Raw genomic sequence first — 21852 nt, 5'->3', positions numbered from 1 at the left:
CTATTGTTGTCGTTTATTCGTTCAGTCGCTTCCGACTCTTCGTGACTTCACGGGCCAGCCCACGCCAGAGCTTTCTGTCGGCCGTCGCCACCTCTAGCTCCCCCAAGGTCGAGTCCGTCACCTCCAGAATATCATCCATCCATCTTGCTCTTGGTCGGCCCCTCTTCCTTTTGCCTTCCACTTTCCCTAGCATCAGCCTCTTCTCCAGGGTCTTCTCATTATGTGGCCAAAGTGCTTCAGTTTTGCCTTTAGTATCATTCCCTCAAGTGAGCAGTCTGGCTTTATTTCCTGGAGTATGGACTGGTTTGATCTTCTTGCGGTCCAAGGCACTCTCAGAATCCTGTCTATTGCTGCAACCAAACACTCCCACTGCCTCACCTGAGTTAGATAAAAAGGAGAAGTGAAGCTATGTGTCATCAGCATATTGATGATGATGGTGCTTCAGAATAACCTTTACTTCTTCAGCAAATGAATAGCTGGTCTACTAATCCCATGGTACCTTCAGTAGCCAATGCAGATCTCTGAGATCCACATGTCGTCCTTTCAAGAAAAGTCTGATGAAAGGCCAAAATTCAATAGCATAACACTATATTTAGAACTTGGCTTCTTTATATTCTCCCTTTAATAAGTAGCATACAAAACAAACACTGTTAATGATGATTAAACTAAACTAATTACTCTAGTAATCATTTCCCCATGATAATCCTTGGTTGAGGTTTGTCTGATGATGGAATTTTAAGGGTTAGCTGCTTACGCCTGATTTACTCCGCAGTTTGGAAGGCGGCGAAGTGGGTTTTGAGACTTGGCTCTGTTGGCTTCAAAGGGTTATTTCAACTTGAGTGATAGCTAAACGTTCGCCCACCAGGAAGAGAAACCCCTCTCATATAGAAGAGAAATCTGTTTTCAAAAACGGTGGGACATATTAAATTTTCCACACGTTAATGCTACATCTCTTTGGGGGAATGTACTGTATGTAATGCCAAACCTGAACACACCTACGCCATAGTGATATAGAATACCTCACAAGGGGATAAGGCTAAATGGCAAAATCCAGTGCTGGACCCTGGATCCTCGTCTGGAGAATGTATAGATCAAGAACCTTTTTTTGCTGTGAGAGCCAGATTTTCTACTTAGCAAACATCTTAGGGGCTGCAGGCCAGCAATGAGCATGGCTAGGACCCAAAATGGGTGTAGCCAACCCACTTCTTCTCTCTCACACATATACCTCCCCTGAGATAGATGTTGCCACTCTTGATGTGAAAATGCCAGAGTTAGTTTTGCGTGCCTGTATTCATCACGCTGTTTCAGGGGGGAAAGCAAGAGAAAGAAAAAAAGACTGAGCGAAGCCAGGGAGGAAATAAAAGAAGTCTGCAGCCAGAAAGAACAAACAGGAAGATTTGTAGCAATTGCAAAGATTAGACTGTGGGTGTTGAAGCAAATAACAACATCATTCCGAAGATGTAATTGAACAAAAAGTAAGATAAAAAGGAAGTTAAAAGCAAGGCGAAGCACTGCATAATAATTTGAGGGGCAAGGCAGGGTATTAAGACCCCCCCCCGGCTGCTGCCAAAGAAGCAGAATTTAAAAGGAATAACAAAAATAGAAAGAGTTGATTGACAGTTTCCTTCTTTGATGTAATTTCACACATACACAAACGTAGTAATGGATTGTCCTCCAGAGTTAGCTCACATGACTGCAACTCTACAAGTCTGTTGCGTGTTTACGTCATACATCTAAACATGCATGGATTATTGAGAGTGTTGGTGATAGGGAGGAGGCACACAGAGCACTTCGGCCCTGACCCTGCTGAACACTTAGGGTACAATCCTGCTTTGCATTGCAGACAGCAGCATGCAATAGACTATGCAGATGAGGGGTGCGGAGGAGGGTGTTCCTTGGTTGGCCTTCTCCACTTCACTCCCTCTCCTTGCTCAGTGACATTCTCCACCCTCACTGAGTGCCAGCTGAAGGGAGGTGACAGGCAGGAAAGGAGGACAACCCAGCAAGTCCCTACCTGCCTTCTGCAACCAGCTTTCCCGACATCCCACTTCAAGGCTGCCGCAGCTTCTCTTACAACAGCAAGCGGTCCTCTTGTGCTGTAGCCTACTTCATACTTTACTTTACAAAGTGGGTTACGTGAAGCCCAGATGGCTCATCCTACTTCTTTTCCTGCTTCTAGTGAAATGGGTCAAATAGGACACCTTTTCACAACAAAAGAAAATCATCCAAACGATTCTGATTAACAAACTAGCTAAAAGTGGGCTAGATGGAACAACTATTAGGTGGATTCACAGTTGGCTACAGAATCGGACTCAAAGAGTACTTCTCAATGGAACCTTCTCAAACTGGGGAGAGGCAACGAGTGGGGTGCCACAGGGCTCAGTCCTGGGCCCAGTGCTCTTCAACATTTTTATTAAGGATTTGGACGAGGAGGTGCAGGGAACGCTTATCAAATTTGCAGATGACACAAAATTGGGTGGGATATCAAATACCCAGAAACAAACTTCAAAGTGATCTTGATAGGCTGGAGTGCTGGGCTGAAAACAACAGAATGAAATGTAATAGGGATAAATGCCAAGTTCTACATTTAGGAAATAGAAACCAAATGCACCGTTACAAGATGGGGGATACTTGGCTCAGCAATACTACAAACAAGAAGGATCTTGGAATTGTTGTAGATCGCAAGCTGAATATGAGCCAACAGTGCGATATGGCTGCAAGAAAGGCAAATGCTATTTTGGGCTGAATTAATAGAAGTATAGCTTCCAAATCACGTGAGGTCCTGGTTCCTCTCTATTCAGCCCTGGTTAGGCCTCATCTAGAGTATTGCGTCCAGTTCTGGGCTCCACAATTCAAGAAGGACGCAGACAAGCTGGAGCGTGTTCAGAGGAGGGCAACCATGATGATCAGGGGTCTGGAAACAAAGCCCTATGAAGAGAGACTGAAAGAACTGGGCATGTTTAGCCTGGAGAAGAGAAGATTGAGGGGAGACATGATAGCACTCTTCAAATACTTAAAAGGTTGTCACACAGAGGAGGGCCAGGATCTCTTCTCGATCCTCCCAGAGTGCAGGACATGGAATAATGGGCTCAAGTTAAAGGAAGCCAGATTCCAGCTGGACATCAGGAAAAGCTTCCTGACTGTTAGAGCAGTACAACAATGGAATCAGTTGCCTGGTGAGGTTGTGGGCTCTCCCACACTAGAGGCCTTCAAGAGGCAGCTGGACAACCATCTGCCAGGGTTGCTTTAGGGTGGATTCCTGCACTGAGCAGGGGGTTGGACTCAATGGCCTTGTAGGTCCCTTCCAACTCTGCTATTCTATGATTCTATGATGTGCTTCTCTCCCTTTGCTGTACTGGGCACAACCACAACAGCCACCCAGGGAAAGATAGTGCAGATAGAATAACAACAACCCGCCCAACCCTTCCAAAGAATGTGTGCAGAACATCAAGCCCGTGGGCCATATCCAGGGCTTAATGTGAGGGACTACCTTCCATTAAGAGGGTCTTTATGGCCCCGATGGGCATGGGGGAAGAGGACAGCAAAGCGCTGTGTGCAGTTCCCCCAGGAACTGCACACTTTCCAGAGGCCCCAGAAAGAGAGCTTTGCCACCCCACACTGCACCAGTCAAGGCCTTAAGGCCCAGTAAATGCAAGGTTAAGAGGGGCTTTAAGGCCCTGAATTGGCATGTGTGGGGGGAGGGGAGAGAAACACTCAATTTCCCCAAGGCTGGGGAAATCATGTGTGCATCCATACCCCCTGCAGATGGGGCCTTCACAGCCCTGTTAATAGGGCCTTTAAGGCCCCCGTTGTTGGTGGTGGTGGTGGTGGTGGAGACAGCAACACACAATTTCCCCATCAGAGTGGAGGGAGAAAATATGCATTTCCCCCACTCATTAATACAGTGGGGGGGGGGGAAGGGATAAAGGGAGCTGGTCAGGGCAGACCTGCCCCCAACTCCTCTCAAAATCCCATCCAAGTGCAGGCAGGCCCAGGCAGATTTTTGATACAATACTAGTTGTCTCCTGCTCATTCAAACATTTGGGGGACCACCACAAAGAAGGCCTTCTCTCTTACACAATTTAAGTGTAAAAGAGATCCAAAAGAATCAGGCTAGAGGCTGTCAGATTTCAGGCCCAAACAGTCATTAATGAAATATGTGTCTAGTGGAGCGAGAAAATACACAATTTCCCTAGTCTATTAACAGCCTATTAAGGCCCCCATCGGTGCGGGGAGGGGGAGAAACACGATTTCCCCAAAGCTGGCAAAATCACGTATTTCCCCCCTTCATTAAAGGCTCTCTTGGGTTAAGAGGGCCTTCAAGGCCACAATTGGTGCGGGGGAGAGGACAAAGTGCACTTTCCAGAGACCCTGGAAAGTGTGCAGCGTTGAGCGCTCAGCTGGGCTGGCTACCATTCCCTAAAAGACATAGCTGCAAGGCCCACCCTAAGAGAATGTCTATGAAAAAGTAGACATCTTTTTTAACTTCAGGTATGACTCAAAGTCAATCAGTGCTTAGTCTCCACTGTTGGATAGCAGACACAACTCCACATGCTACCAGACATTAGGGGGCAATACAGAATGTCCTGTAGCTTGATCAGTTCATATTTCCTGCTTCCTCCCCTTCCTCTTTCTTCTTTCTCTCTGCCTCTGCAACAAGCAGCGCCATGCAGTCTCTCCCTGAAGGAAGGAAGCAAGCAAGCAACCATATCTCATGCCTTTGATCACACACTCACACAACCCACTTTAGAGGGTGCTTGTAGTTAGACACCGATAGCCTTCTCTGATGATATGTATAAAAGCACCAATAAAGTAAGTTGATCTGAGATTCTTTTTAAACCGGCTTTAGCTTGCGTTTATTGCCTCCAGTGCTAAAATCTACGTTGCAACGCTTTCTCTATATAAAGCAACTCCGCTGTAAGTCTCAGCAGACTTTCCAACAACCAGGTTGCAATCACAGATGCCAGGGCTGGCGGAGCTCAGGACTTGCTGCATATTTGATGGTGACAACTCATGCACAAAAAGATTGTGGGATCCAGCTCTCTTAGGCAAAACTAGCTGCCAGGCACACATTTAAGGGCAAAATCCTATGCATATTTAGACAGACAAAAATCCTACAACTCCCAGCATTCCCCAGCCAGCATGAGAGTTGTTGCCTGGGAATAATCAAACAGTTCCTTTTTTGCACAAGTGCACAGCCTTTGGCCGTGATCCTACAGAACTGCTCCCTCTCTTGCCCCACAGTAGCTTTCATGGAATCATGGAATAGTAGAGTTATTATTATTATTATTATTTATTTATATAGCACCATCAGTGTACATGGTGCTGTACAGAGTAAAACAGTAAATAGCAAGACCCTGCCGCATAGGCTTACAATCTAATAAAGCCATCAAGTCCAACCCCCACTGAATGCAGGAATCCACCTTAAAGCGTACCTGTTGGCTATGATAAGGAAAGATACATACAGCTCTTTCCAATCCTCTAGGTAAAAACTGGGAATTCCATACATGGGCAAGACATGGGCATACTAGCCACCCTTCAGCTGTTGGCCTCCAGTTATGTTTGGACTTCATCTCCCACCATTACCAGCCAGCTTGGCCAGGTTAGGTGAGTCTGCTCTATATTGTGGACAGGGTATGACATTTAAAGGAAATGGTGAGTGTGTGTCCATGTTTTTCAAAAGCAGTGTAAGGACTGGAGCCAGGGACTAATTTAGACAGCCAGTTGCCTGATGTGATTGCCTGCAGAAGTGTGTAGGTGTATCGGCAGGCACATGACCAAACTGGTACTGGATAAATGAAGCTGTTGATTTGTGGTCTGGCACTGCCATAGGGTGGTTTCAGTGGAAGCCAATGTTATATTTATGCAGTTGTACTGGACCTTTGGGTGGTAGCTAGTAGGCCCCCATATGGTGGCTACAATCATGCAGAGATGTATGAATTGGTGCTTCCATGTGGACATGGATACACTGCTGCCATTATCACGATTACCCTTTTCAACTGGTTCATGCTAGGGATGTGCCCCGCTTCTCTTCGGTTCAGAGAAGCAGGAGCGAGGCGGCCTAATTCGCCTCCGGAAAAGGCGGAGGCGAAGAGAGTCAGGGGGGCTGCGGATCGAGGCGAAGAGGATCGCCTCAATCCGGAGCTTTGCCTGCAGGTAAGTGGGGAGGGGAGGGGGACTCATCTGGCGCTGCCGGCACCGCCATCCATGCGGCAGTGGCGGCGCCAGGTAAGGGAGCAGGGAGGAGGGACACTTACCTGCGTCCATCGCGGGCTTCAATTGAGGCCCCGGTTGAAGGCAGAAGTGAAGGCCGAGGCCTCTTCCAGCTTCAACCGGGGCCTCAATTGAAGCCTGTGATGGATGCAGGTAAGGGGGCGGGGGCGGGGGGCTGGTCTACCTGGCACTGCCGCCGCCGCCATCCATGTGGTGGTGACAGCAGTGGCGCCAGATAAGGGAGCAGGGAGGGGGGACGCTTTCCTGCCTCCGTCGTGGGCTTCAATGAGGCCCCGGTTGAAGGTGGAAGTGAAGGCCGAGGCCTCTTCCGGCTTCAACCGGGGCCTCAATTGAAGCCCGTGACGGATGCAGGTGTGGGGGGGTTATCTTGCGCCACCGCCGCTCCTGCTGTCCATGTAGCGACGGCGGCAAAGCTGGATCTCGCTCCGTGGAGTGGAACGGGAGACGGGCGGAGCGCCGCGAAAAGGATCGGGCCCGATCCGGATTTTCCGGATCGGGCCACGAAGAGGATTGGGGGGTCCGTGCACACCCCTAGTTCATGCCATTGCTGGTTGCACATGTTCCTCAGTCCATCATGAGTCCATTGTGCACCTATCTCTATCCCACATGTGGACCACCAGGGGTAGAAACCAACCTTAGACAGTTGTATTGGTCCAGGCTGATGATCACTTTATCCCAACATCGAGCTTCTAACAATTAGCCAGGAAAGGATTCTCTGAACAATGTTGCTGCATAGAGAATGTCAGCAAACAGGGTATTCTATGTCTCTTATTTTAAAGTGATGCTACAAACACCATGCATTTCAGCAAGGGTGGGCAACTTGCGTCCCATTGGGCATTTGGCCTACAACTCCTATCATCCCTCCCCACTGGTTATGGTGGCTGGGGCTCATAGGAGCGGTAGGCCGAAATAGCTGGAGGGCCACAAGTTGCCCACCCCTGCGCTTTAGGATAGCTACTCTGACTAGTCTAAAAACTAGTCAGAGTAGACGAGCCCATATTCTTGGGCTCGTCCACATGGGCGCTTCGCCCCTGGATTGCTTGGGAGTGCTGGCACGTGATCTACATGATGCAGTTACCACTCTGAATCAATCCAGGGGCAAAGCCCCAAAGCTCTGCACTAAAGAAGTCGGGGATTTACCCCGGCTTTTTTAGATTGGAGCATGGCTCTGCGCATCTGCGGAGCCTAGCTAAGGAAAAATAAATAAAATTTAAAGGGGGGTTGGAAATCCTACCAGGGAGGGAACACCCCATTCCTCCCCCTCTTGTTCCCCTCCTAGTTAGCTGTAAATCTGATCCTCTGCATTTACAGCGAACCAAAAAAGCACCCAAAAACCTACGTTAGCCCCATTTTCCCATTAAAACCCCCACTAACCAACACAGATGCTCCCAGACACCCCCAGACCAGCCTCATAAGTGCTCAGGTGGGTGGACACGGCAGTGCCAGGGCCTGGAAACCCTCAACTTCGCTCCTTCCCTTGCACAGCTGGGCACAGCATTATCAAAGTCGTATAGACGAGGGCCTTGTCTTCTATGAACAGTACAACCCTTTTGCATTTATAATGTAGACTGTGATTATTGCTATTGAAGGGCTATTCCATGGTAGCAAATCTAGGTTGGCTCCAAGTGTGCACGCTTGATAGAAATCCTGGCTTTCCAACCACATGTACCTGCATGGTACATGGCTTTGTTGTATTTACCCTTTATATTTTTAGGTGTATACTTAAAAACAAAAAACAAAAAAAAGTCTGTGAAACAGATCATTGTTTTAATAATTTTAATAACGTGATTTTTGAAGTTTGCCTGAAAAGTAGTACATTAAATACCTTAAATAAATGAATAAATAAATCTCAAGGATTTGCATTAATTAACCATCTGATGTTTTATATGTATAGCTAATTTAAATCTATACTTCGTTAGTTTCATTGGAGTCTGGCTACCCCTTGCTGCTGCTTCTTGTATTTTAATCATTTGTTGGCAATTATCAACCAGAGTTCTTCATAATATAGCTCAAATGAATGGCAGTGGAAAGAAGAAACAAATCTGTATGCAATCATTTTGCAGTTAATTGTCCCAGAGTAATGTGCATTGAATTGTGTAACAATAACAACAACAAAAAGAACCACACATTGACTCTTCCCAGACATACTTAAGAGCATTGAGAAATATTCAATAAACAAACAGATGAGGCAGATGGCTTTGAGAAACTTTTGGTTTGCACATGCGGAGACAGAGTGGGGGTCACAGAGTCAGAAGTGTTCTGGGGGGGGGGGGGGCTTGAGGAAAACAGCCAGCCAAGCCATCTCAGTGGATCCCTGAAACCTAGCGTCTTTAGAGCTGTTGTTTTCTGGGATTGTAAAAACAAAACTAAAAACTAAACAAAAAGAATAATGGAGGGACAAATCTATCTGGAATGGATGTGCTTCGGTGTAGTCATAACTATGGCTCTGCGGCCACAGGCACATGGGAACTGCTGCCTCCGAGTGAGATCAAACATCGCTGGGAGCTACAAGTGAACTTCTGCAATGTGCCCTATGTGGGGCTGCCCTTGAAGCTGGACCTAGTGCAGAATGCTGCAGCTCCGCTGTTGTCTGGAGCTGCCCCTTTCCAGCATGTAACTCCTCTGCTGACGGAGCTGCACTGGCTGCCTATTCGCTACCAGGTTTAAGGTTCTTGTACTTGTGTACAAAGCCCTAAACAACTTGGGTCCAGGATACCTGAGAGAGCGCCTTCTCCCTTACCAACCTGCCCGGTCACTGAGGTCATCCGAGGGTCTGCGCCTGGTGGTTCCACATAGATTGGAACCACCAGAGGAAGAGCCTTCAGCGTGGTAGCCCTGCTCCTATGGAATTTCCTGCCTCTGGAGGTCAGGCAGGCGCCAACTTTGTATTCCTTTCAGCACCTCCTAAAAACGTCATTATTCCAGGCAGCCTTTCCTTAATGACCACCCATGGTTCACTGTACATTTTGCTTCTTTTAAAATCTATTTTAAAGTGTTTTGTTCTGTTTTTATATGCCGCTGTGAAATTTTCAGTGGGGAAGGAAGGAAAGGAAAGGAACCTCTCGTGCAAGCACTTGAGTCATTGCTCGCCTGCTTTCGCTGACGTTTTCTTGGCAGACTTTGTAGCGGGGTGGTTTGCCTTCCCCAGTCGCAGTTGCCTTTCCCCCAGCTAGCTGGGTACTCATTTTACCGTCCTCGGAAGGATGGAAGTCTGAGTCGACCTGAGCCGGCTGTCTGAGAACCAGCTTCCGCTGGGATCAAACTCAGGCCGTGGGGAGAGTGTCGGCTGCAGTAACTGCCGCTTACCACTCTGCGCCACACGAGGCTGAATGGGGAGTGGTATATAAATATTGGAAATAAATAAATTTCATCCAATGAAGGAAGGGCATCAAGTGTGCGGTGATTGGCCACACCCATAATTGCTGTTTTCTCTAACTGCATGGTGGGAAACTGGTTACAGCTACATATGAAAGGGGCTTCTGGCACCATTTTAGCAGTAGTTAAGAGATTAGGACTGGCTTCTAGAAGTGTGAGTCCCCTTCTCCCATGCCCCTCAGGAATGAATTCTCACCTGTTATTTTAACCATCTATGAAGGGATGATTCAGCAGATGGTTACATCTAGTTAGGAATTGTTAAGTGCTGAGGGAGCATATAGTTCAGAAATTGCCTCCCAATCTCTTAATTACAGTTATGAAGGAGCCAGCATTACACCTGCAACAGGCCACTGTGAGTATGACATTAAAGTTGTATCTGAAATACACCAAAGCAGGTATAATCCACAATAGATGCTTCTGGAATGGAAATGTTAGCTACATGCATAGGACAGAAAGACAAATCTGTCTGTTTTACTTTCTCCCACATCGTTGTTGTTGTTGTTGTTGTTGTTGTTTTAAAAAAAAAACTCACATTCCTTCTATCCCAAATACGAAGGGTTTGTTTTTCCTCAGATTTTGATAAAGTCTGCACTGAAATGAAATTCTCACCCATTTGCACTGGCCACATTCAATAGGTACAGTTATTCCAATATGGAGAGGACCGTGTTGTACCTGCATATCATGTAGCTATTAAAGATGAGGAACCTGACAGGGAAAAACTGCGGGTAGCCCTAATGCAGGACCCCAAATATGGCTGAATACACAGGGCCCCAGTCATACAACAACGGGATTGCTCCTCATTTAATATAAACCTGAACTTTTGTTGATTCTAATCTAGGTAAAGAGCATTACACTGCAACAGCAACAGCGATTTATCTCCTGATTTTATTTTTATAGTGCAGTTATTAATGTGCATTATCACATATACGATGCTATGGACTAGAGACAAGTGAAGCTATAAATTTTATCTGCGGAACTCCGCAGATTCATAGAAAAGGAAAACTGAAGGCTTAAAGGAATGAGAAAGCAGGTGAGGATGCCAGCGGGGGACGTCTACCATTCCCCCCTCTTTGTTTTCATTTTAAAAGCTCCATCTTCGGACATGAAAATGGCGGGAAGGAATGAGGGAGCCAGAGGACACGATAGGTGGGAAGGTGGGACATCGGCCAATCACTTTGTCCTGCCCTGAAAGTAATGCCCACATGTCAAAATATGGTTTACCTCCCCAAAGGGGAGTAAACTCAGACAGTGACCCCAAAGTTGCAGTAAATCACAAATGCAAATATGCACATTAGCGTCTCAAAGAACCAGCGCTGTGGCGAATGTGTCATGTGTCCTAAAATGCGAATATGCGCATTTAGGTCGGGGTAAAGAAACCGTATAGATGTGTCCAGGGATTCAAATCCAGCTTTTGAGAGTTCAGCACTCAAAAGTCCTTTGCCTGGATGGAGTCCTTTGCCTGGATGGAGGAATCTGTCAGTTTTGGTTTCTCCAATATTCATTTTTTTTAATCTCAATTTTTTTCCACACAATTAAAAAATAGTGCTTGGTTTTAGCAATTAATTCTTTCTCTGCTGATTGGAAAAGTGCAGACCCAAATCTCAGTTCCAGCTAACACACACACACACATCAAGTGACAATTTGCATGTTTGAATGAGCCATTAAAGATGAATCACAGCAGAGAGAACATTCATAAGAAATCAACTAATGTATATTTACATGTGAGCCATCCCTTAAATGCAGCCCTAAAAACCCACTTCATTCTGTTGGAATGATGTGCTTGTATACCCATAATTAAAGGAAATTAAATAACTATCTATGGCAGCCTACCCCAACATGGGGCCCTCCAAATAGTTTGGACTACAACTCCTAGCATACCGGACCATTGGCAGTGCTGTCTGGGGCTGCTGGGAGCTGAAGTCCAGAACGACCTATGGGAACTAAAATGCATGCATGGATTCTAGCAGAGGAATTTTGCATAACTTGCACCAGATCATAGGCAGATGCTGGAATCCCATTGCAAGGGAATAAGCTTGCGCTGCTGGTTTTTATCCCCTTGTGGCCTCCACAAGCTCCAATCTTTGCATGGATGCCTCAGGATTATGGGCAATGCATTTAGGATCAGAAGATTGTGTGTGTGTGTGTAAATTCATTTAGCCTGCCACAAATGTTATGCCAGTTGCTCAACACTTGGATTCTTCTCTAAAGTTTACTGAATTCATTAGAATAGTCTGCAATCAGCTTCAGCAGAATCTGAATAAGTTACACCTTGCTCAATACAAACCACTGACACTTTAGGCTTGAGTATAACGCTCAGCCTTTTCTCTCTTCCTTCTGTAGTCCTCCCCCCCTCCCCCATCCCCTGTTTCACATTTAGCCTGACGAAGAGTTCTGGGAAGCTCAAGGGCTGGCTTGCTACTCTCTCTTCCCCACCCACCCAGTTGGTCCTAATAAAGGTATAGCCTTTTTGTGGCTTTTGATTACTTCCTACAGACCAACATGGCTACCTATATTTCTTTTGTGTTATGCTGCTTCCGAGTAGGTGTATACTGCATTGTATTCCAAACTCATTTTGAATTATAATAGTTTTGGCTGTTATAGTAGTAGTACTCATTTATTGTTTGGTACTTTACATGTACAAAGACCGACTCCTGATCTCATCATGCATTGATCTGAGGGGGCCAAAGAGGTTGATTATATAAAAAAATAGTTTAGATCCGGGTCAGCGACTTGGTGCCCTCCAATTGTTTTGGACTATAACTCACATAAGCCTCAGCCAGCATGGCCAATGGTTGGGGATTACTGGAGTTGTAGTCCAAGGCATCTGGATAGCACCATGCCGCCTGTCCTTAGTTTCGACTAATACATTTTGAAGAAAGATGTGTATAAATAAGTCCAGCTTCTATGAAGTTGGATTCTGTACACTCACTCAGGTTCTTTAAACATGCAAACCTGACATTATGATACTTCTGTTTTTCTTGAATGTGGTAATAACAGTGCCAACTTTAGTTCACTTGTTGATTTGGCCTTAAAGCTGTGATTTTTAAAAAGAGTGATTGGACTAAGGAATATTTATATTTTGGGGATATCTTAAAGTGTTAGTGTTTTTAATGCGATCTTACTGAATCTAAGTTTACAAATAGGGATAAGCCTACATCGTTCAGAGCAAATATATTATAGTTTAATTTTTTTAATTTAAAGTATGTTTACAGATGCTGTTACAACATTTGTTTTGATCTTTGTACATGTAAAGTACCAAGCAATAAATATGAGTAGTAACAAAGCTTTATTGTTCCAACCCATGGTTACAACTAGCACAATAAAAACAATACCAAAACAAATCATACATACGAGGTCAGAAATTGTGCTCTATACATTTGAGCTGCCAGAGCAAAATTGGCCAATGCCGATATGACAGTCTTGTCGTTGCATGTAAACAGAAAGTGTATTCTTTTTGAATCAGACCAGCTGGACCCATTCACAGAAAAACGCTCCAAATATTTAGAATGAATTTCAGAATAGAGAGGGCAGTGGCACAAATAGTGAGGCAGATCCTCCACTTTGCCACTACGGCAAGGGCAAAGTCTCGAGGCATAAGGGATTTTATTAAAACGCCCTTCTAGCACTGCTGTTTTCATTTGTTGCATCTTTAATCGTGCGAGGGCTGATCTGAGACGAGGGGCTGCTATAATAGAAAAAGAAGGGGATTTGGACAAGATCCTGTTTACATTATAACTTATCACTGGGATCCAAAGAGAAACTTTAGGCTTACCCAAGCAGCTCATGTGTCTTCTGGAATATTTGCACTTTCTATTTTTCTAGAAGAGGTTGCCCTACATGCCATAGCAAAAGCAGTTTAAACATGAAAAGAACCAGTGTGGTGTAGCGGTTAGAAGGTTGGGCTGGGACTTGAGGGCTTTAGGTTCAAATCCCCACTCAGCCAGGAAGCTGACTGGGTGACTTTGGGCCAGTTACCGATTCTCGACCTAACCGTCGTTGTGAGGATAAAATGGAAAGGAGAAGGATCAGGCAGACCACCTTGGGTTCCTTGGAGGAAAGAAGGTGGGGTAGAAATGTAATAATAAATACAACCTTAAGGGCCAGAACAGACATTACTTTAAAACAGTATCTAGCAGCTACATCCCCCACCCCATTCATTAGGGTAGGCACAGAAGGCAGAGCTTAATGGCCCCTACCACCACCCCGCCCCCCATGCTAAGATCCCAAACCAAATAGGACCTTCTGGACCTATTCTACAGTAGCTGCTAGGCATGGATTTAAAGCTCTAAGTTTCAGAAGTTCTTTGCCATGTGGTGTGGTGTTGCTGCTTGGAGACGAGACAATCAAATCTTAGAACTCCCTTACATTCATGGAACTAGTTGCATGGTTCTTTGGATCCTGATCATTATGCAACGAATTCCTGGTGTTTCCAATAAACAGTCCTCAACTCTCAACATCCAGTCCCAGCCTTTTTATATCTCTTCACTGCAAAATGTAGCATGGTTCTAATCTGCTCCGAGGCTGAGTGACAGGAAGTTAGGAGGACTCCAGAAAAAGTGAGGTCACTGAAACGTCTATTTGGCATCCTGAGAAATGACAGAGCTAATAGCAAACTTTTGAAAACAAGTGACCATAGGAAATTAAGGTTAGTGAGGATTTAACCCTTCATGAATCACCTCCAAAATGTTTTACTGACTGAGAGTCTCTTTCCCATTTTAATCATTTGCTTGACATCTAATAATTAGTCAGGTAAACACAGGCACCAAGTTGGTTCTTTTGCAGGAACTACCTGATTATTGGTTACAGAGTATTGGCTTTGGCCAAGAAACAAACCAACTGCCCACAAGTAAGATCAAAAAGGCAACGGCAGACAGTCGATATAATGAGAGAAGGAACACGACTTGGCATGTCCCCACTACCACACACATACACATTCATTTCACAGTTTATTTTATTAAATTTGCATCCTATCCCTAAATGAAATCGGCCAAGTAGCCAAAGGGCAATGCTTCTGCATTGTGAATAGCACTTAACACACGCACACACACGCACCACCAGAATTGTTCCCAGTGGCAGGAAAATGCCTTGTGGTGCATCGTGCAAAAAGAAAAGCCACCATGGTGCTTGCAGCTTATTAATCTGTTGCTCAACGACGTCGCTCGGTTAATAATATAGAGAGGGCACTTAAAGCGACTGCTGTGCTCATTTCGCTGAGGAACTATTCGCAGCGTGAGGTATTAGAAGGACAATTAATTATCCAAAGTTTTATTAGCTCATGTTCTTCATGCTCCCATGTCCCCCAGTAACTAGATATTTATGACAATGCTGGCCCTGCTAGAAAGAACACAATCCCTCATGCTTATTACTAGCCTGACCCTCAGACGACATAGCTAAGCAAAAGCCGCATAGAGGTATGCGAGCAGCAATAATAATAATAACAATATACAAGACATAGTGTTCAAAGCGTAAACATTTACATGCTTAAATTTAAGCTTGTGCTTAAGCATTTTATTCAGTCTATTTAAGTTTCTAGTGAAGAACTGAGCTTTGGACACTAATATTCTGTTGTTGTTGTTGTTGTTGTTGTTGTTGATTTGATTGTTGTTTTACAGATCAAAATCAGAGCCAGCTTGTTGTTATGGATAAAGCACTTGGATCAGAGGTACTTAGGTTTGAAATTTTGGTTCATCTCGGAATCACTACCATGAATTACCTACCTTATAGGGTTGTTGTTGTTGGGAGAATAATACCGAATAACCCAATATATTCTGTTGTTAGCTCCCTGGAAAGGTACGCTACAAAACTGAAAACTACATAGCACAAAACGTAGCAAGATCACTAGGTCTGAAATCACATTGGATCCACTGGGACTTATTTCATGGTAAATATAAATAGGAACCTGCTGCACATCTTCCTCTGTCCAAACTGATATTTAAGCTGGTGACTATTAAAATATAATTGCAGAAGCAGGAAATCACCATATAGGTATCATGTTCACCAAAAGAACTATAAGATTTATTGAGGAAATACAATAGCATTGAATATCTAATTCCACACCTGAACATATCAAGACGAAACAATTATCTTTATGGATTACATGTAAACACAGCTTGTTCTGAGAGGTGCCAGAATTAGCACCATCACTAGACTTTAACAGAGCCATCCAATGCATGTCTACTCAGAAGTAAGTCACACTAAATTCAGTAGGACTTACTCCTAGGTAAGTGTGTATAGGACTGCCGCCTAAAAGAGTTAAAAATAGTACACTGTTTCTAATGAGTCTTTGTTCTTGCTAACAGATCGTTTTAAGTCAGCAACTTTATTCCCTTAACTGTACATGTAATTGCATTTTCAATAGGAACATTAAAGTTAATTAGATCATATGCAATTAAATATCTATTTAGGGGCACTTAGGAGTCGGGTTGTACAGTGGTACAAATTGCTTGCTTTTTTATTAATTTTTTTTTTTAAGCAGTCTCTTCATGGCAAGTTCATTAGCATATATTCCCAGAACTAGAGGGTGTTGCTTTTCACACACACAGACACACACTCACAAATGGGTGCTGGTTTTAGAAGTACATACATCGTTTTCACAATTAAGCCAGGATACTCATGTGTGTGAGTGTGTTTAAATGGCTGTTTAATTTGCTGAGCCAAGGAGTGTAAATGACGTCTGTCTGGCATCACTTAGCTTGTGATCTTACATGTGCAGTCCTTTACTTCAAAGTAGCCTCATCCGCTTTAGGGGAACTACCCCAATGTAAGCAGCCTGAGCTTTGCAACTTAATTAGCAGGTTGTTTAAGCAGGTTGTTTAAGAAACCAACGACAAAAATCTTTTGCATATTAAAAGAGCAACGTGGAATGGATCCTTCCTGCTGTGATTTAAAGAGTGGGAAATCGATAGATCCCAGACGTAACTGCCACAGGCATCATCTAGTAGGCGATCGAGTGGCATCTAGAACCACAGATCTTTTCTGCATAGAAATGGTCGGACACCCCCCACCCCCAAGTCATCTTCCCTCTTCCAAAATAATGAAAAAAGCTGACTTCAAAAACGGAACCCGCTTCTTAGGAGCAGTTCCACCTTTTCGTGAGCTGCAGACACCTTCCGCTACAGGCACAGTGTCTGGGTTTTAAAAGTCCTGGGAGGAGGCAGGAGTGGGTGTGCCCGATCGTGTGAACTTATAAGAGTGTTGCGCTCAAGTTAGCTGCCCAGTGCAGAATTGCGCACGACGCTGCTAGGGCGAGCGTTTCCATCCCAAATCGTGCAAAGGAGTGGAACCGGTTCGTTCTCCTCTCTCTCTTCGGGCTCAGCTGTTCTTTTTAAACCCCGAGCGAAATCCAGGCGAACAGCATTGTACATAAAACAAGAAGTTGCAGTACAACGAAAATATTCTATTTTCTCTCCCACCCACCCCCACTCCATTCCTCACCCCCCTTTTTTACACTTCCTCCTTTTCTTGGCAAACCTACCACCCACTGTTTATATGTGAAGCATCTGACCGTCAGACTTGTGCCGGTTGAATATGCATGCTGAAGAATTAACCCTTTCCTGCCATCCCAAGGAAGGAATCGCGGCAGGGAGCCGGATCATCCCAACCAAAATAGGGGCACTATATTACAGCGTTATCAGCCTACATCGAGCCTGACAATACAGAGACAGACACACACACAGAGGGTGGATCACAGATTTGCTTTGCTTCCCGTTTGATGCCCGATGGGATCGGAGGCGATTCAATCAAACATTTCCCGGCACGGAACAAAAAACCAAAGGGAAAAAAAGCCACCAAAAACGTGGTTCTGCTGGAAGCGTTTGAGGGCGAATGCAAACTCCTCCTTTGTCTGCATCGAAACTGCGCAGCGCAAAATTTCTCTCGGGAAAGCCCGGGTTTCAAGGGATTCCTTCAGGTTGGGCAAGGACAAATCCCGATGAAATCCGCCTGTTGAAAACGGGGGATCCTGAGGAATCCACCAGCGAGAACGAATAAGGGAGGGGGGGGGGAGAGAGAGAGAAGAAGACAGACTTACCTTTATAGGATAATTTTAGCCGCGGCACGTTGTTCTTGAAGTGTTGGCAGCATGCTCGTTCTGCTGGTAGTAATACTCCCAAGAAAAGCCAAGCGATCCGGCTGATCCAACCCATGCTGCTGAGGAACACTGTACAGACCCCCTTGTATTTACCGGCGAGGTCCCTCCCCGGTGCGCCCTTCTTGTCCTGTGTATTAAGGAAGGAGTGGGTGTGAATCCAGCGAGAAGTTCAAAATGACCTCAAAACTGAGAGCTAACAGGTGACCCGGGTCAGTTTCATTAAAGAAAAGAAAAGCAAAAAGAAGGGGGGGAAAACCCCGCAGAAGCATTTAAAACAACGACAGCACTCCTGGCTAGGATTGGAACATCTCTTTTTCTGCTTCTTTTAGGAACAGTCACTGGAGCAGAAGAGAAGGGGATTCTTCATCATCATCGTCATCATCATTAAAAAACAAAAAAACTTCCAGCGCTCTGTCTCTCCATACACAGACACACGCGCACGCCCTCACAGTGGTGGTGGGGGGCAGAGAGAGAGAGAGAGAGACGGACCCGGCACTGGCTACAGAAAAGGCACCATCGGCGAGCGGCCAAGGGAAATTGACCAGAGAAATTGACCACAGCTGCAGCTTCTAGGCTTGTGTTGGTTTCCCGGGGCCGACCTCTTTTTAAAATCTAAGCTATCCTCTGTGATCGCCTTGTGGCACAAGCCAATCCCGTTCTCCGACTCCCCTCCGGCTTCAATTGCAGACAGGAGGAATGAAATAAAGCGGAGAGAGAGAGAGAGGCGCAGTAACCCTGAGTTTTCATGTATACATGGAGGGAGGGAGAGAGAGAGAGAGAGAGATGACACAGGAATCCGCGGAGTTTCTCTCCTCCCTCCCCTTTCTTTTTTAACCCAACATTCTCTCTCTAGAGTGGCTGACAATGGGAGAACAAGGCAAGCACAGCCCACTTCCCTTCCTCCTGCTGTCACCAAACACATGCAAAAAACATCTAGTCCAGGATTTGCGGAGGGACCAGTTTGGGAAAGGGACGGAGCTATAAATTTTGCAGTCAAAGGCACAAGCTTTTTCTCCCCTCCCTATCTTAAAAAAGAGAGGGGGGGACTTTTTTTTTTAAGGCCTTGAGTCCTTCTACTGTCATAAATAATTCGTCCAACTCATAATGTAATTCTTTCTCTCTCTTTTTCCACAGATCTAAAAAAAGAGAGAACTTAAGAGACCTTTCCTTCAACGTAACTTTACTACTGGAGTTTAATTTAAAGCCTTGTTAGGGAACCCACCCGCCCTCCTCCCCAACCACCTCCAAGTCAGCAAGAGAAATTCCTAGTGAAAAAGTCTATCTCAACACACACATAAAAGTCCAATGGGGCTAATAAATTATACAAGGGGATTCTCTAAAGACCATTTTCCTCTGTAAGATAAAAAAATATCCATTGCCTGCCTCCTTTTGGGGGAGGATCTGACGTTATGAAAACCATTAGTGAACTTGCTCCCCTCCCCAACACCTTTGTCTCCAAAATGGAAAGGAAGAGTCACATCATGTTAAGCACAGAGGAAGAACACACGTATCTGCATCCAAAGGGACTCTGGGGTTCTTGTACATTCATTTGTTGAGATTCTGGATCCAGGATGTGTTTCTTTGCTCCCCCGAATCCCTTTTTATTTGTATTTATGTGGTTGTCAAGTAATGAAGTGCTCTGTGGTATGTAGTGGGCTGAGTGTCAGGCAAGAGAATTAGGTCCCCCACTCACTATCTCTCAGCCTATTTGGAGAAAGGGTGGGATAAAAATGTAATAAATAACAAACAAATATAATTTGCCATTAGGTACAACCCCCCCTCTCTCCCTCTTCACACACACACACACACACACACACACACACACAATATGGTTGCCATTAGGGATCTACGGAGTTTGTTAAATCCATTCCATCTGTGTTTCACAGATTGTGAGGCTTCCTTCGCCCCATCACCCACTCACTGACAGAATCAGATTTTTTTATGGGTGTGCAAGCATTTCATTCCACCTGTGCACTAAAGCACATTACTGCACATGCACATTAACACAAGTGCGAATTTGTGCTAATTCCTCTCCCATATATATATTTTTAAAAGCGATCAGCAGACTGTGTACAACTTGGAAAAAGGTGGTTCACTGTGGAACCCGTGGGTCAGATTCAAAGAAATTTGAATTCATTTGAATCTGTTGCAGATTTCTCTGCTATCCCCAGTTGCCATTTCCCTTTGGTTAGGCCCTATATCACACTGGTCATGTATACGTTCATGTGGGATGGGCATGTGATGTGCCTCTCATCCCTGCAAAAACCCCAAGGAGGTAAGCATTTGTGTGATAAGAAGTGGTGGTTGCTAGCCAAGGTCCAGCAAAAGCCTCCTGTGTGAGGTAGAGCCCTTAGCTAGACCTACCTGAAAATCCGGGGGAGAGGAGGGGAGACCTCACTTTGCGATTAACATGAGATCTTGCCCTCGTTTACATGTAAGGCATGACGGCCTCAGGAAGAGAGGTGTTGCGCCTGCCTTTTAAATATTTTTTAAAGGGGATGGAGAGCACGAATGCTTGTGTGCAAAGGTAAGGTTTTTTAAAATTTAAATTAATTTCCCTGCTCCCCCCATCCTACCCTCGATAGGTGCAGCGCTCCCAGCTCCACGTGAGTAATCGTGCGGAGCCGGGTAAACCCGCAGAAACGGGCCACACGCTCCATGGTCTCGGGCTCAGCCTGAGACCGCGGAAAAACCGGGCCCAAAGGGGAGGGCTGTGTTCTGGGATCCCCTGTGCGTCATCTGGACGCACAGGGACGATCCCGGGGTTCGCGTCAGGATATAGCCTGGTCTAGCTAAGGTCAGAGTTACTCAGATTTGTAAGATTGGTGAACTGAGAGATGGGGCTACCTGTCGAACTGCAAAGTCAGCTGGGACAGGTCAATACTTTCTTCCACCTACCTGCATTGATGGCACCAAACAACAGTGGATTTTAGGCATAAGGTACCATCCCAATATGATGCAGAAACAAAGGGGGCAGGGTCTCCTATTTGAGAACCCTATCGCTTGAACTGATCTCTGAATGAAGACATCTGGTCTCTGGAAGACAGCCTCGTACAGAAATGCTCATATAGGACTTTCTGTTTTTGCATTCTCAGATTTTCCACGCCGTACACAGTATAATCAAATATACAAGAAGCCAACCTTTTTCTAAACATGCTTGTTGTCCAAAAGCGTTTATGGTTCCCTGCCCCTCTCTTCCAGTGCTTCAAAGTGTTCCAGAATCTACATATGTTTTAGGCTAGTTAAATACAATGCTGCAGAGACTATATAGGTCACAAGGCTATTCACATCAGTAGAAACCTCTACCAATTTTAAATAAATTCTTATTTTTCGGTTTGCCTCTCCTCGAACAACTTCCAAACAACGTTGAAGTCATCAGAAGTAAAACCTACCCACAAGTGAACTGCGAACAAGAGGAGCAGTTTTTCTATCAGTTCCAGAAACAAATACTAAATGAAATAGATACATTTCTTTTCAGCTCTCACAACCACTTGGCAACTTCCTGTGATTTCTGTTGGGGCTTTGCTGTCTGGGAAGATGCACATCCAGACCATCCAGGACTTTATGCCATCTGTCAGATTGCATGCCATGGCCAGTATGCCATCCTGTGTGAACAGCAGGCAAAGGCGAGGTCACTAGCCAGGGATGGACATGTGGTCTTCATTTGATGGATATGAACTGGGTGTACCGAAACCCACGTTTTGAACCTCTTTCAGCCTGAAGTTCCAAAGCTCCCAGGGGCTTCATTCTAGTGGTGGGCAGGGCTGGAGGCAAAAGAGGTGGAGCCAGAAATACGAAGAAAATAGCACATTGTAACTTAGCACACTTTCTGCCAGTAACTAGGGGTATGTCTACTAGGGGTGTGCATGGACACCCCGCTCCGCCCCGCGGGCCGATCCGAAAATTTCGGATCGGCCTGCTCCGCTCCGCCCATACTCCGCTCCTCTTCGCTGCGGAGCTCCAGCTCCGAATCGGAGCTCTGCAGTGGAGGGGAGTGGTGCCAGGTAAGGCCAGGAGAGGAGGGCGGGGGGGGGGTTACCGGGCCCTGCCACTGTCGCCGCCCGCGCGGCGACGGCGGCAGAGCCCGGTAAGGGACCAAGGGGGAGGGGGGCCTTACCTGCCTCCATCCGCGGTCCGTCGGCTTCTTCAATTGA

The 21852-nt window shown here is 45.5% G+C and overlaps 1 protein-coding gene across 1 annotated transcript in view; it reads right to left on the bottom strand.

Moving 5' to 3' along the window:
- SEMA3A (semaphorin 3A) overlaps positions 1 to 17910 on the bottom strand; it is a 253399-nt gene extending 235489 nt beyond the window's left edge. The window contains exon 1 of the mRNA XM_063134309.1: positions 17639 to 17910. Coding sequence (XP_062990379.1) covers positions 17639 to 17753 — 115 coding nt within the window. The 5' untranslated portion in view covers positions 17754 to 17910. The remainder of the gene's footprint in view (positions 1 to 17638) is intronic.
- Between the last annotated feature and the right edge of the window lie 3942 nt (positions 17911 to 21852).

Source organism: Elgaria multicarinata, chromosome 9, assembly GCF_023053635.1.
Source record: "Elgaria multicarinata webbii isolate HBS135686 ecotype San Diego chromosome 9, rElgMul1.1.pri, whole genome shotgun sequence".
Taxonomy (NCBI): Eukaryota; Metazoa; Chordata; class Lepidosauria; order Squamata; family Anguidae; genus Elgaria; species Elgaria multicarinata.
The sequence above is the reverse complement of the archived record's forward strand: the minus strand, read 5'-3'. Positions and strand labels throughout refer to the sequence as shown.